The 14987-nt window shown below is 37.1% G+C and overlaps 1 protein-coding gene across 5 annotated transcripts in view; it reads left to right on the top strand.

Moving 5' to 3' along the window:
- Nucleotides 1-14987, top strand: part of PPARG (peroxisome proliferator activated receptor gamma) — a 126453-nt gene that overhangs the window by 45937 nt on the left and 65529 nt on the right. Inside the window, exon 1 of one of the 5 annotated variants that reach the window (XM_024740202.1) lies at nt 12745-13004. The exons of the other annotated variants lie outside the window; for them this stretch is intronic. Coding sequence (XP_024595970.1) covers nt 12923-13004 — 82 coding nt within the window. The 5' untranslated portion in view covers nt 12745-12922. Of the gene's footprint in view, nt 1-12744; nt 13005-14987 lie in introns of those variants that run through there. 5 annotated transcript variants of the gene reach the window in all.

Below are 14987 nucleotides of genomic sequence, written 5' to 3'. Positions count from 1 at the left end.
AAATAGTGAACAGTAAGGTGAGTGAGTGGGTGGGTGTATGGGCAGATGGTAGCAATAATACCATTAACTTGTTAATAATCGGTTAGGCGTGGTTCTGATCAGGGACAAGAGTTTACAACAGATGAGCTCTTAACCCTTAAAATACATTGAATGGAAGAGTTAACATAAAATATTAGAAGTCATCTAATCTACTCTCCTTTCCTTGTCTCAGCTTTATAAATGGGGAATTAAGACCAGAGCCGTTGTGACTTGCTAAGTTCATAAATGGAGTTAGTGGCAGAACTGAAGGTTGGACGCTGGTCTTCTGTTCTTTTCCAGTCACACTGTTCTGCCTCTTGACTCTTGAATTTAGCTAAACATCTTTTCCTTCTCCCTTATGCCAACTGTATGAGTACCAGATCTTAGACCCTAAATTAAAGGTTTGGATTGTAATCATTAGTCATCAGTAGAAAAATATGATATAAAAAATGCATCTGTTTCATGTCTCAATCTCAGTAGATGTCTTATTTATAAAATGGCTAAAGGCTCAGTGAGATTAACAATATACAACCTGTAATAAATGTTTTATAGCCACGGCAGTGAAAAGCCTATATTTTAGACCCAGCTCTATCACTAACTAGCTGTATAATTTTGCGTAAGTCCTGTCACCTCTTTTTTCTTTATTTATAAAATGAGAGGCTTAGAAACGCTTTAAAGTTTGGTTCAGTTATTTTATATAGCTGTATCTTATTACTACTTGAGTAAAGCACAGACTTCTTTGAAGGAAAAAAATTTCTTACGATTCTCAGTGTTCACATAATTTTTATTATAATGTAACTGAAATTTGCTCAAAACTAATTATAAATTGTTTACGCCTATAGCTCTTATATGCAACCAAAATAAATTAAATAACATGTTTAAAGCCCCTTAACATTCAAATTAACAGTCCAAAATGGAAACGACTGCTATAACACATGCTTTTGGGGGTTCTACACCCTGTGCTTCTCAATGCTGTGTATATGATTAAGTTCTCCCTCTGCTTTTCTCTTGTTGAACTCTTCTGTGAAACAGTCCTTCCTACAGTATTAATAGGTCTCATTTGACCTTCACTTAACTCCAGTGAATCACTTACATATTAAAAGTCTACCTTTGTCCTTCCGTCCTTAATCCTGGACAACTAAAGTAGTAGTACTGGGAACCAATGAAATCGTAAATACAAACTGTGGCACTGAACTGACAGTAAGTATTCAGTTAAAAAAAAAAGCATCCAGATAATCTAAAATATGAATTTTTACAAATTTTCTGTCATTAAAATGAAAGAAAAATTGAAAACGTAGGATTAAAAACTTTTAATCAAAAAATTGAAACAATTTAAATGTCCATTAACTGAATGGATAGACAAAATATGGTATACTCATACACAGCCTGGCCTCGATTATTCAGCAATAAGAAGGAACTTACTACAGATACATGCTACAAAGGGATCAAAAACATTATGCTAAGTGAAAAATCCAGACAGAAGAGATGATGTATTGTATGATTCCATTTATACAAAATACCCAATGAAAGCAAATCTGTAAAGGTAGAAAGTAGATTAGTGGCTGCCTGGGGGAGGTGGGAACTGGGATTGATTGTAAATCAGCATGAGAGATCTTATTAGGTGATGAAAATGTTCTAAAACTGATTTATGGTGATTGTTGCAAACCTCAGTAAATGTACTAAAATTTATTGAATTGTACACTTGAAATGAACTTTATGATATATAAAATATACCTCAATAAAGTTGTTTTTAAAAAGCATTTATAAAGCTTTTCTTCTAGGACTTCTTAAGACTATACATCTATGGCTATCCCTCCCCAGAGTAAGGAGACCAGTTGAAAATATATTGGTTTAGTGGAATTAGAGAGAGGGTTCAGTAATTAGGATATCAGGGATTCTAGCTTTGACTTTGTCACTAACTCTCTGTTACCTTGGGCAAGGCCTTGGGCAAGTCACTTAACCTGTCTGTACCTTGGTTTCTCCCACCATAAATGAAAAGGGTTTAGGTTAAATGTTCTTTAAGACTTCCTGCAGAAATGACAATCTCATGTTCACATTTCTATCATCTATGAATACCATACGGTTTCTCAATCCCCTATTTAGCCCCCCTTCCAAATGAGCTTTTCAAAGCTCCTTTAATCAGCTTGGCGTATTGCTTGTCTCAGTAATTCTTGATCACTAAAACTTCCTGACCTCAATGCATAGGTCTTTCGGGTGCACAATTCCCAAAATGTTTATCTGAAAGCTCTGTAGGAGACTGAATGTGGTTATCCTTCATTAATCTCCCAGGGGCTATGTTCTCATCCTCTGTAATAACTCTCTTATGGAAGCTCTCCCATAGATAGCAGTACACATCCCCTTCAGGCAGTACATGAAAGAAACAATGGAATCATCCTATTAAATTACAGAGAAGGAGAATCTGGCCCATTGTTTTCTTCTGCTGCCTAAGGAAGAAGTTGTACTCTTTGGATCCCCATAAAGATTTTGGCTTGTCTACCTCCTTGGATTCCCAAGTAACAATTAAGCAATCTGGCCTTCTTCCCACTTCTCATTTCAGTGTGTAAGATATTTGTCAACTTGCCCAGAAGGACTTTAGGCATTTTGTGCTCTTCATCTGAGTGTGTCTAATAGATAAAGACATAATTAGAAGGAAGACTGAGTTAAGACTCAGTTTTATTTTGATTGAGGGAGGGCATACTTATTTTAGAATGGAAAAAGTGGTTTCTTGTCTGTCTTCATATTTTAGTCTTTCCCTCCTTCCCTTTGTGTTCAATAAGATGATTCTGAATGTTTAAAAATGAAAAGTTTATTAAAGTGGAGCTCATGTTTGTAAATATAAAAACGTAGCATCTGGGCTTCCCTGGTGGCGCAGTGGCTGAGAGTCCGCCTGCCAATGCAGGGGACACGGGTTCGTGCCCCGGTCCGGGAAGATCCCACATGCCGCGGAAAGGCTGCGCCCGTGAGCCATGGCCGCTGAGCCTGCGTGTCCAGAGCCTGTGCTCCGCAACGGGAGAGGCCACAGCAGTGAGAGGCCCACGTACCGCAAAAAAAACAAAAAAACAAAAAACGTAGCATCTTACTTCCTAGAGTTTAGTGTATCTGAAGAAAACCATCCTTGGAGTGCAGAGAACAAACTAGGTGGTTGGAATGTGGTTTAATTAGTCCACAAACCTGTCAGGAATCTTAGACTCCCTTCCTAAAGCTATGCTGACACACAACATAACTATGGAGGAACCAGTTAACTTTGTATTCTACTTATTCCCTATACATTAGGAACAACCACTTGCTAAAAACTGAAAATCACTATTAATGGAAATTGTTAGGTGAAACTGAAGCCTTAGTTATATTATTAGGGGTTGATAAGTGGTTTTGTATATGCAATAAAAAGAAAAAGGATTAGAGATCTGAAGAACCAAGGGATGGATGTCTTGGTTGTAACTGTCATAGGACCAAAGATAACAGAGAAAAGTGTAGCTAAAATAAAATTCTCTAAAAATAATTGAAGAAAAGAAACTTAGATATGTCAGTATTTTATGACATGAGCATCCAGTGAACAGAAGAAACAGGTATGCCTAACCAAGAAATTTAGGTATTGAAGATATCTACCTTTTTAATAACAGAACAAATTAAACATTTATTCTTCCTTTGCAATAGGAACTATATTTCAGGGTATCCGCATTGCGTTAGTTCTCAATGAAAAGCTCTACCTCATAGAAAAATGCCAGCTAATAAATGTAGGAGGAGTGATAGAATTAGAAAGACTTCTTTTCATAAACTCAAAGCATTGATTCAGGCAAAGATTATTAAGTGTGTTATAACCTTTAGGTAAGTGATTGGTGAAGCTGAATATCCTTATAATTACATAGTAACAGCACACAGCTTGCTTTCTAGGTGCAAGAAGAAAAAAGTAACCCTACAATATTATCATCATTCTGAATTAATAATTGATCTTAGCATCACTAACGGTCAGTCATATGCCATGTCTCTGATGTGATGGAATAGGAAGCATAGAACCTCACCTATGTTACATTAAAATAGAAAATGTTTCACCTGAATCCATACACCCTTAGATATAACATCCAGCTTGTGGGAAACATGGGGATAGAGAAGCAAGCTAAATGATCCCACAAGAAAACAGTCAGACAAATCCACAGGGTGAGACATTCTACGTGATAAACTGGTCTGATCTTTTCAGTTAGTCAGTGGCCTTAAAATTAAGGCAAGCCAGGGGTGGGGGAGCATGGCTATACTAGATTTTAAAAGACTTAAGGGACATACAGCCAAACAGATATCAACATCTTGGGTGAGATTCAGGTTTGGAACAAACCAGTTATAAAGAACATTTGGGGTCAACTGGGGAAATTTAAATATGGACTGGGTATTGTTTGAAATGAAACTTTACTAAAATAGAAAGATGGAGATTACAGACTTTAAAAAGCAGGTTACCACCAGTAAGTGCCATATCTCATTTTTACTAAAAAGCACAAGTACTATGTGTATAGGTACATATGTGTACACATATATTTACTTATGATCATACATACGCCCAGAAAAAGATCCAGTTAGATGAACCCTAACAGTTCAACAGTGATAATCTCTGAGTAGTAGAAATACAATGATTTTATTTTTACCAGTCTGTATTTTTAAATTTTCAACAATGAACGTGGATTGGTTCTGTAAAAATAAAACGTACTTAAAAATAAAAAAAGTTTTCATATAGACAAGCAACAGTGTTTTCTGTCCTTTAAGGAAAATTAAAATAAAATGTTTCCATTGAGGAAGAAAGGTGAAAAGACTAGAAAACAATGTAGTATCTTTCAAAAACATCTGACAGTGGGTTTTGTCTGTAAAGTTTTGTCTATTTGTCTTTAGTCAACATGTTGTAAAGAGTCAAACAGAGCGTTTGAATTCAAACTCTGTCACTTTACAAGCGTTTTTGCTTTGGGCATGTCACTTTATCTCTCCAAGCCTCTGTTTTCTCATCTAAAAGAGAGGTTGTGAGAATTAAAGGTGATTTAAATAAATCAGTGCCTGGAGCAGAGTGGGCTTTCAAAAATTATAATATTATAAATTCTTATCATCAAAAATTTAAATCTTACACGTGACAACTTGTTTAACAAAATAATAACAGTCATCAGCTGACACCCCTGTTGCTCTTAAATATGTTTTACGAGCATAAGTGTGTTTCACAAAGAAATGGTATATAAGTAGAGTATGGAATCTTCAAAAACAAGTAGGAATTTTAAAAGTTCGCTTAGCAATAATAGAACCATTTTATTGATGATAGCCGTTAGAGAATTGATAGAAAAATAAAGATTAACTCTGTAGCCAAAAACCATTACCAGGTTCCACATCGAAGCTCTATTCAAGAGCTGCTGTTATTTTCTAGTTTGGCTTTAAAGGACCTCCCAGCATCATTGCGAATTTCAATATAGATGAAAACACAGTACAGCTTTAAGGTACTTTTAAAAAATTATAGTATGAATACCTCACAGTAGAAATTTTCACACAGTAATTTTATTATTTTCGTTAGAGGAACTATGTCAATAGAAAGCACGACTGTTTGTACCAGAAGAACCCCAGCCTGCTAGGATGACTCATGAATGCTAAGCATGAGGCAGAAGGACATTTGTCAGCAGAATGGATTCCTGAACTGATTGATCAGATATCACCAATTTTTGATTACCAAGTTGTTATTGAGCACTTCCTCTGTGAAAAGCACTGTCTCTAAACTCTGTGATCAACTGTGGCCTTCCCAGGGGTGAATCCTCCAAGTTAAGTGACTCACATAGTACAAATGCTTTCGTGCCGATAGACTTCTAACATGATTGTTGGCATTAAGAAAAATTGATTAGAACAATTTCCTTGAGCGTTTTATTGCATCATTTTAATGAGATAGAGCACAGTTTGGAGCTTTGGACTGGGAATGAAGAAACCTGATTTCTAGCTCAAAGTCTGCTACTAATTATCTGAGTAGTTCCTTGGGCAAATCATTTGATTTCTCTGGAACCCGTTTTCCTTGTAAAAAATTAAGAGTTTGAATATTTTAATCTCCCTAGTATTAAGTTATATGAGTCTGTGATCTCAAAAGTCCTTGTGTTTCCTTTAGGACAGTCACAAAACTGGTAACTTGCTTATCCTACATAAACTAAACTTGCCTGTAGCTCTGTGGCTCTAAGCTTGCTTTATTTTTTTGTGGGGTTTCAGTGTGGTTCACCCGTGCTGGGATATATCTTACCTAGGGAATCTCCATATAACTGATCTTGAAAAATTAATGGATAAAATCTGAGCAATGAAGAAGATACATGTTATAGAAGTTTGGGATTTCCCACAACTTAGATATGGGTCATTTGATAATATCACCCATGGTATTTTATTATGCTTAGAAACCAAATTGCTGGAGAATTTCAAATATCACATTGCAAACACAGGTTAACATAGTTTAGGTGGTATGTCTTTGGTTCAAAGGTATAATGACTTGAAAAGTGTCTAGTTGATCCCTAGAAAGTGGTTAGACAAGTTAGGGTTGTTTTTTTGGTTTTTGGTTTTTTTTCAGGTATTACAAGCAAGTTAACTTTTGAAGGGGGAAAAAAAAAAAAAGGAAGTTTCCAGATAAAAGTGCCTTTCATGCTGTACCTAATTAGCCACCGGGTATGAAAAGGAAGAAGTAACTCGGGATTAGAACATGAATAAGAATACAGTATACAGAATTTCCATTACACTTTAAATAAATGAATTACAGGCATACTGGTAAGTATTTCCACATTAGAACCCAAAGGACTTAAAGGATTATTCAGTTTTGCAGAAAGACTTTCTCATTCTAGAGATGAGAAGTGTGAACCCAAAGAGTTGACACAAGTTTGAACCCATATAAGAACCTAAAACCTAGGTTTTCTGGCTCCAGTTTCAGTGTGTTTTTCCATAGATTACATTGCTTCAGGGTGAAGAAGACCTTTTAAAATGCCAAATACACATCTGCTGGAGTTATTGGCTACAAGCTAACATCATTTCAAGTTAATTTTCTTTCAATCAAAATGGTATATTAGCTTAAAATATTAATCCTGTAGAGAAAATATGTTACTGTTTGCAATTCTGAACCAAATTACAGTTTTTGATTAAAGAATGGATTGTACCTTCAAAAAAAATGACCCAGGTGTGATCAATGGTGGCCTTCCTTTGTCTCTTTCCGTGGGAATCCTAGGCTTGCTGGGATGGTTGTGGTAGAATTTACATGTTAGGATACAGGATTGTTTGTTCTTTACGTGTTAGGTTACAGGATTGTTTGTTTGTGGTAGAATTTACATGTTAGGACTCAGAATGTGTCCCACTGGAGCATCATTTCTCCCACGTTGTGGTCCCTGTGACTATGGAGAAACCCTGAATTTATGCACCCCCCAGTAGAAGGTGGGGTTCTGAGCCAACTTTAGTTGCACTAGGAAAAGACAGCAGTCCTGGGCAGGGGGAAGTGAGCTTTTCAGTAGCCGTTCTGGTTGTTGGCAGTTATGTGGCTTTCTTTGGAGGACCATCGGGAAATGTCAGTCTTTTCAGAACAAGAAGAAAATTGAAGGTGTTGTCAGTTCCTGAGGTGTCTGAACTCCTTGAATGATCCGTGTGAGACAGATGTGTCAGGCAGCTGTCCTCTCATCGTTCTCATCAGCAACAAAAGCAATAAACACACGCTTTATGCCAACTAGGGACACTGTGCAAGGCCTGAGGGATGCTCACAGGTATTAGGGAGGGAGCTCCTGACCTTTTAGGACCTAAGGTGAGTGGTCATAGTGCTTGTAGCATGAAATGAAGCAAGTTTTTAAATGGGGCTATAGCAAAAGAAAAGAATACTATATGCACCATTCTAACTTGTACTAACATAGCTTGTTTTACAGAAAAGGAAAAGAAAGCAATTAAAGCAGTTTTTCAAATTCAATCTAGAGAATGAAATTTCATTAATGAAATTTAATCTAAATTTAACTTATAGCCCCCCAAAACAGGGTTTTACATAGATTCAGAGAACAGATTGGTGGTTACCAGAGGGAAAAGGAGGTTGAGGGGAGGGCAAAATGGGTAAAGGGGGTCAATTGTATGGTGACAGATAGAAAACTAGACTTTTGGCGGTGAGCATGCTATAGTGTATACAGAAGTGGAAACATAGTGTTGTACACGTGAAACTTATATAACGTTATCAACTAATGTTACCTCGATAAAAAAAGAGCAAGGTTTTAATTAGTTTTCGAGAGCAATGTGACATGAAAACTATTCTATTGTATGGGAATATTTGATGTAAATCATTCTAAACACTGAATAATACTTTTTATAAAACTTCATATAGATATCATACCATGATTTTGTTAATTATACATTTTTAGACATTCTCTTACTTTTTGTCATGGAATCATTTATAGCTGTTATTACTCTAGTTGCCTTCTCTAAATGTACTAAAATTTTGGGAGTATTTTGGCTGAGTAATATTCAGATTCTTTTGGTCAAAGACAGTTTCATAAATAATATTGAAGACCAAATACTGAAGAGTAGCCTTCTCAAATACCAAATTGTCCATTTTTTTAATGTCATAAACTAGGATAGCATTAAGCTTTTCATCCTCCCCTTATATCATCATTCCTGACTATCCCCATTCTTCCTCCTGCTGATGGTGTGTACCGTACGCACAATCACATCCATACCGCTATGTCATCAAAGTCCAAGGGGAGACGATCTTCTTCTCACCTCTACATGGCACAGAACCCAATATTCCTCAGTAGGGGAAGCTGGGTTAGATTTTGTGCAATTGCATAAGGAAGGTGGCCTTCTCCCACTCCTCCTGACTCTGGAAAATTACCAAGGACTGTCCTTCAAAGGGGGTTCCCCATAGGATGGAAGGCAATAGACTTCTATATAGAGGTACCCTTCAGTACCTCTAGAGGTATCAATGCAAAGTGCTGATAACCAGTTGGTGTACAAAACACCTAGACATGGTCTAAAGCTCCAAGACCTTACATAACAGTCCCATTCACCGGCATGCTCTTTTATGCATCTTATTATAATATCCTTCAAATTTTATAAAGAATAAGATACTGGGGGAATCTTAAGACCTTGAAGATAAAGAAATTCGCGTGCATGTCGAAACTCTCATAAATTTTCTGGTGATCACATACTGTGTTGTCTGATGGTAACGGTAAGTAAATACATTATTTATGATATCAGCACATGCTAATTGACCTTCAATGTTAAGTAAGCTAAACTATCACTCTTTTAGGTATATTTGGATCATTTTGATAAATGTAGTTAAATGTGAACTCACTGAGGATAGGAACCTTGGCTTATGAATGTATTATCTCCTATGCCTAGAATAATACCTGGCACTTAGTAGGTATTTCATGAACATCTGAGGGATGCATGAGAACATAGCTGTAAAATAAAATGTAATGCCTTTTCAATATCTAAGCACAAAACAGCTGTGTAATTAGATACAAATGAGATTGGCTCAGTTTATTTTTGTCCATTTTAATTTGTGAGCAAGTTGTTTCTTAAGTGACCCAGTGCTACAGTGTGATAGGACAGAACATGATCACTAACATAACAAATATGATTAAACAATCTATATTATGTAAGTATTTTGTTAGTAACTTGGGGTACTTTCTGTATTGCTTGATATGTTGTCAAGAGTTTAAGCAACACTTATTGCTCCTGCTATGTGCCAGGCTCTATTAAAACTGCAATTTTTGTCTACTGACTTTTTAAACTCCACCATATAAGAACACATCCATCTTGTTCATCAAGCCAGCACCTAGCTCCACGCCTGCCAATATAGTGTGATATATTGCCAATAAATATTTGTTGAATAAATAAATGAATGGAAAACGGTGAATAGGTCAGGTTTTTGCTTTCAAGTAATATCCTCTAGGGGAGAAGGGTTGACAGATTGTGGTGCTGTAAGAGTCGGTAGTATTAGATTCAGGTGCTATGGAATAATTGGCTGTTAAAAATAATTTTATGTTTGAATAGCTGAAGCACGCTGTCAGAACTATTAGAGGCTTACAAGTTCTAGTGACACAGGACATAGGCCAAGTTGAATGGTGTCTGAGAAGAAAAAAAAAAAAAGAATAGAAGTAACAGTAGGTGAAGAATCCAGAAATTAGTCCCTTTGATGATGGCTGGAAATAATGAATACTACAGAACTCGAGAACTAGGTGATACTGTCAGCCTCAGAAACAAAACTAAGACGATCCTCAGGTAGAATTATGTGGCATGAATGAGCTACATGGTCATTGAGGAAATGTGGGAATGAGAGAAAGAAGGGCATTGAGAAACTCCCCACACCCCCTCCATAGCCATAGATACTGAAAAGTGAATAACGCATTACTCATTGATGTTCCTTGAAAGAGTTAACATATTTTCCCCTGAAGTCACCCTATACTCTATCCCTGTTGCACCTGATTTATTAAAAGCGGTGATTTAGACACTTGTAAGAGTGGGAGTTGGTGAAGGCCAATAGTAAACTGGCCTGAGAGTTAGATTCAAGTTCTGGCTGCGCCCCTCCCTAGCTGTTCAACCTGGAGAATTCACTTGTCATTTAGGGGCCTCATTTTCTCATCGTATTAATAGAGCCTTAGACCACAAAGGGCTTCTCTCACTCAAAAATGGCTATCATTCTGCAAACTTTATCATTCTTATAATCTATCATAATCTTAAGAACATTTTAATAAACTTGTTCATTTTTTTAAAATTAGAGAGGGGCTTCCCTGGTGGCGCAGTGGTTGAGAGTCCGCCTGCCGATGCAGGGGACACGGGTTCGTGCCCCGGTCTGGGAAGATCCCACATGCCGCGGAGCGGCTGGGCCCGTGAGCCATGGCCGCTGAGCTTGTGCTTCCGGAGCCTGTGCTCCGCAGCAGGAGAGGCCACAGCGGTGGCAGGCCCACGTACCGCAAAAAATAAATAAATAAAATTAGACTTTGGAATCGGAAGGCAAGAATGAGGTGATGATAGGGAATTGGTTGAGATACTGCCGCTTAATAGGAATAAAGCTGAAATTTGCCTTTCAGACTCAAACACATCTTGGGACATTGAGTAGGAGTATCTGTAGGCAGAATGGGGCTTAAAATTTTGTTCTGTTTTATTAACAAGAAGGAAAGTGTTCTTGACTTTAATCATTTATTTTTATCTATCATAAATTCAACCAAGAATCTTGGATTAACACACCTTTAAATATGTCATTGTGCGAAATTTCCCATTGAGAGGAAAAGAGAAACTCCTTTATGGAGAATTCAAAGTGAATATAGAAAAAACTAGTTCTACGCAACTATAATTCCCCCAGTCATTTGGACTGTCAAGAAACTTGCTTTACTGGTGGGAAGCAGCTGCATAGCACAGGGAGATCAGCTTGGTGCTTTGAGACCACCTAGAAGGGTGGGATAGGGAGGGTGGGAGGGAGACGCAAGAGGGAGGGGATATGGGGATATACCTATATATATATACAGCTGATTCACTTTGTTATACAGCAGCAACTAACACACCAGTGTAAAGCAATTATACTCCAATAAAGATGTTAAAAAAAAAAGAACCTTGCTTTAACTTGAATTACCTTAATAAAGGTTTTTTGGTTTTTAAAGGTTTATACACTATGTAATTGCCCAACTCTACACTTTATTCTGCACTGTGGAGACCCAGTTAAGTGTCCTTCCCACTGAGCTGTTGCCCCATGACTGACAAGGAAGTTCCCTTGCAGGATGACTAGTTACTCAATGTAGATGAATCAGATATGTATTTCTTCCACTTGGGGAATATTGGGATGAGTGTGTTCAGAGATTTGTTGCCATCTGATATACTGCCCTATGTGGGGCATCTTTTTCAATCCATAAGTCACTGCAGTTCTGTGAGGCCACTTATGTGACAGGAGGAGGCCTGCTCCCACATTGAGGTTTGGCACAGCTAGTGTTTCTCTTTGCCAAAAAGGGCAAAGGCCTTGAGCAAGAAGCCAGCTTTTTCCTGATTACAAAACTGACCACAATTCCTCGCCAACCTATCAGTGTAAGTCCGCTTTTTTTTTTTTTTTTCTGGTAATGCATTATTCCTCTCAGGGAGAACTCCACTTTTTTCATTATGGTAAGGAATTTATTGTTACAGCATTAACCGATGTTCAGACATCAGCTGATGTATTTGCTATTGATGGATAAACTTAATAATTAAGTTTTCAAAAAGCAGACCCTGATATACAAAATCTAAGCCATAGCTGCACCTGCCTCCAGTCTCTTAACTCTTTAATTTTACGGAATTTGGATAGCTTTCAGCATCATTTTTTACATACTTTACAAAATAGTAGAATAAATACCTTAGAACATTTTAGTAGCTGATAGCAAATTTTAAAATATGATCACATTCTTGAATTCAGATGTTTTCTTCAGATATCAGATAATGTGATTATAGATTCAACCAGGGATTGGCAGACAGAAAAACGCTTTGTCCAAGTAAGTTTATTTCATAACCCAGAGATGTAAAGCTTTCCATTTAAGAAGCAATTGAATATTGAAAAATCTCTTCGCTCCAAGAGTTCTAAATACTGTACTGCTGCTCGCTTGCGCCCCTCCCAAGACACGGAACATGAGGGTCACTGGCGAGACGGTGTGGCAATGTTTTCCTTGTGATGTACCAAGTCTTGCCAAAGCAGTGAACAAGATTATGACACAACATTCTGTCACAGCTGGTCTCCAACAGGAGGGTGCCAGCCAATTCAGGCCTGGTCCTTTGTGAGTTTATTCCCACCTCTCCCAAATATTTGGAAACTGATGTCTTGACTCATTGGTGCGTTCACAAGTTCTACTACCACAAATCTTTTTCTTTTAACGGATTGGACTTTTGCAAGAAATAGACAAATATCAGTGTGAATCACAGCAAACTCCTATTCCATGCTGTGATGGGTGAAACTCTGGGAGATTCTCTTATTGACCCAGAGAGTGATTCCTTCGCTGACACACTGTCTGCAAGCACTTCACAAGGTAAAGTGAATTCCAGATACGGCTGTTGGGATACTTCGGGCATCATGGAAGGGTGAAACTGTTCTTGTAGTTTGTTTTCCAAGTTACGTTTGTGCTAATACAGTGACGTGTATAGTTCAGTATTTTGATGCTTGGTTTGCTACTACTGTGTTCACTTATGAGCATATTTAGAACTTCTTAGAAAGCCTAAATTAATCCTTATTTTATCTCTGTGCATGACTCCTATGTTCTGAATTTTAAGCATTAAAGGTATATTTATATTTTTAAAAATCCTATTCGTTTTTTTAAATTGGGGTATAGTTGTTTTACAATGTTGTGTTAGTTTCTGCTGTACAGTGAACCAGCTATATGGATACATATATCCCCTCTTTTGTGGATTTCCTTCCCATTTAGGTCACCACAGAGCACTGAGTAGAGTCCCCTATGCTATACAACAGGTTCTCATTAGTTATTTTATACGTAATAGTGTATGTATGTCAATCCCAATCTCCCAATTCATCCCACCCTCCCCTTTCCCACCTTGGTGTCCATACGTTTGTTCTCTGTGTCTGTGTCTCTATTTCTGCCTTGCAAACAGGTTCATCTGTACGATTTTTCTAGATTCCACATATATGCGCTAATATGCGATATTTGTTTTTCTCTTGCTGACTTACTTCACTCTCTATGACAGTCTCTAGGTCCATCCACCTATTTATTTTTATTTCCTGAGTTTATATATGTTTCCCCCAAATACCTAAGGTCTTTTTAGAATACCTGAAGAGTCACTTTCCTGCTTGTAGCCTTCTGTGTTACCTGTCTCTCATAGCAGTGTTTATCCCTTTCACAGCATTTATTCATCTTAAAGTACTCTTTGCACGTTTCTGCTCTACTTTGAAATCTAGATACTTGCATGTACATTTTATCTGTCCCAGAGAATTGTAAGGTTCCTGAGTGTAGGACCAAGTTGTATTCTTCTTTATATTTCTTAGGGTGTGAAGCATAGTGCCTAAGGCTTTGTAGAATCGTGTGGGGACCTTGAGAAGGTCTAAGTGTTGCATTTTACACATAAAGAAAATGAGGCCCCTAATGCCTATTGTATGCTAAGTAAATGATTATTAATCTTGTTCGGTTATGAAAGGTTCCGATACTTCATTTTCAGTATTCCTTTCTTGGCCGTTGCAAGGTAAGTTCTTATTTCCGTACCTCCTTCTACTGGAGCGTATTAGCACAGCTGATTCTGTTTTGTACTGTTTTGTATGTATTTCTGGGCATTTTCTTCTCCCAGATGCCACATAAAAACAGGTTGTGTTAACTAGTCTGATTCACGTTTTACAATACAGGTGCTGAAGCATTAAGTTGCTTAATTGTTGAAATGGATGGCTTTACATTTTGATTTTCAGTTTTTCTGGAAGCCTCAACTTTGAACATACTGATCACAAAATTTTAAAACATCAAGCTTTTTAAAAATTAAGAGAAAATATTTCATGAAATACCATTTCGTTTTCTTATGATGACTGGACTCAATGTATGTTTCTATCATCTGAGTCTCTTAAATAGGAGTTTAGTTTCATTATATTATATAAAAGTCTGTTTTTCTATAAGCCATTAAGAAGTATTGCTATCTTTCTCCGGTTTTTCGTTTATGCTGCATCAGGGCAGAATGTCCTAGCTATACTGTAAAATAATTCTTGAGTCAAAATTTGATAGTTTTGTCTGTTTGAAAAGGATATGTCCAGAATGCAGTGCAACAAATGTTTTAGGTTAACTGGGGCAAGTACTGTTTACGGTAAGGGATAGTTACGGGTTTCAAGTTAGTTTTCATCCTGTGCTAATCTCTTTATTTTTATGCCTTGAATTTTCCCTGGGTTTAATTTGTTTGACTCTCAAATCCCCTTCAAAAGAATAACCCAGTACTTTTCTTCTTCATTAACATGGTACAGAATAGAATTATTGGCAGTTAAGAAATTATATATTGTGCCAATCATTTAACCATTGCGTTATATG

This window comes from Neophocaena asiaeorientalis, unplaced genomic scaffold, assembly GCF_003031525.2.
Source record: "Neophocaena asiaeorientalis asiaeorientalis breed wild unplaced genomic scaffold, Neophocaena_asiaeorientalis_V1.1 scaffold75, whole genome shotgun sequence".
Classification (NCBI taxonomy): domain Eukaryota; kingdom Metazoa; phylum Chordata; class Mammalia; order Artiodactyla; family Phocoenidae; genus Neophocaena; species Neophocaena asiaeorientalis.
Note: the sequence above shows the minus strand (reverse complement) of the source record. Positions and strands in the feature narration are given on the sequence as shown.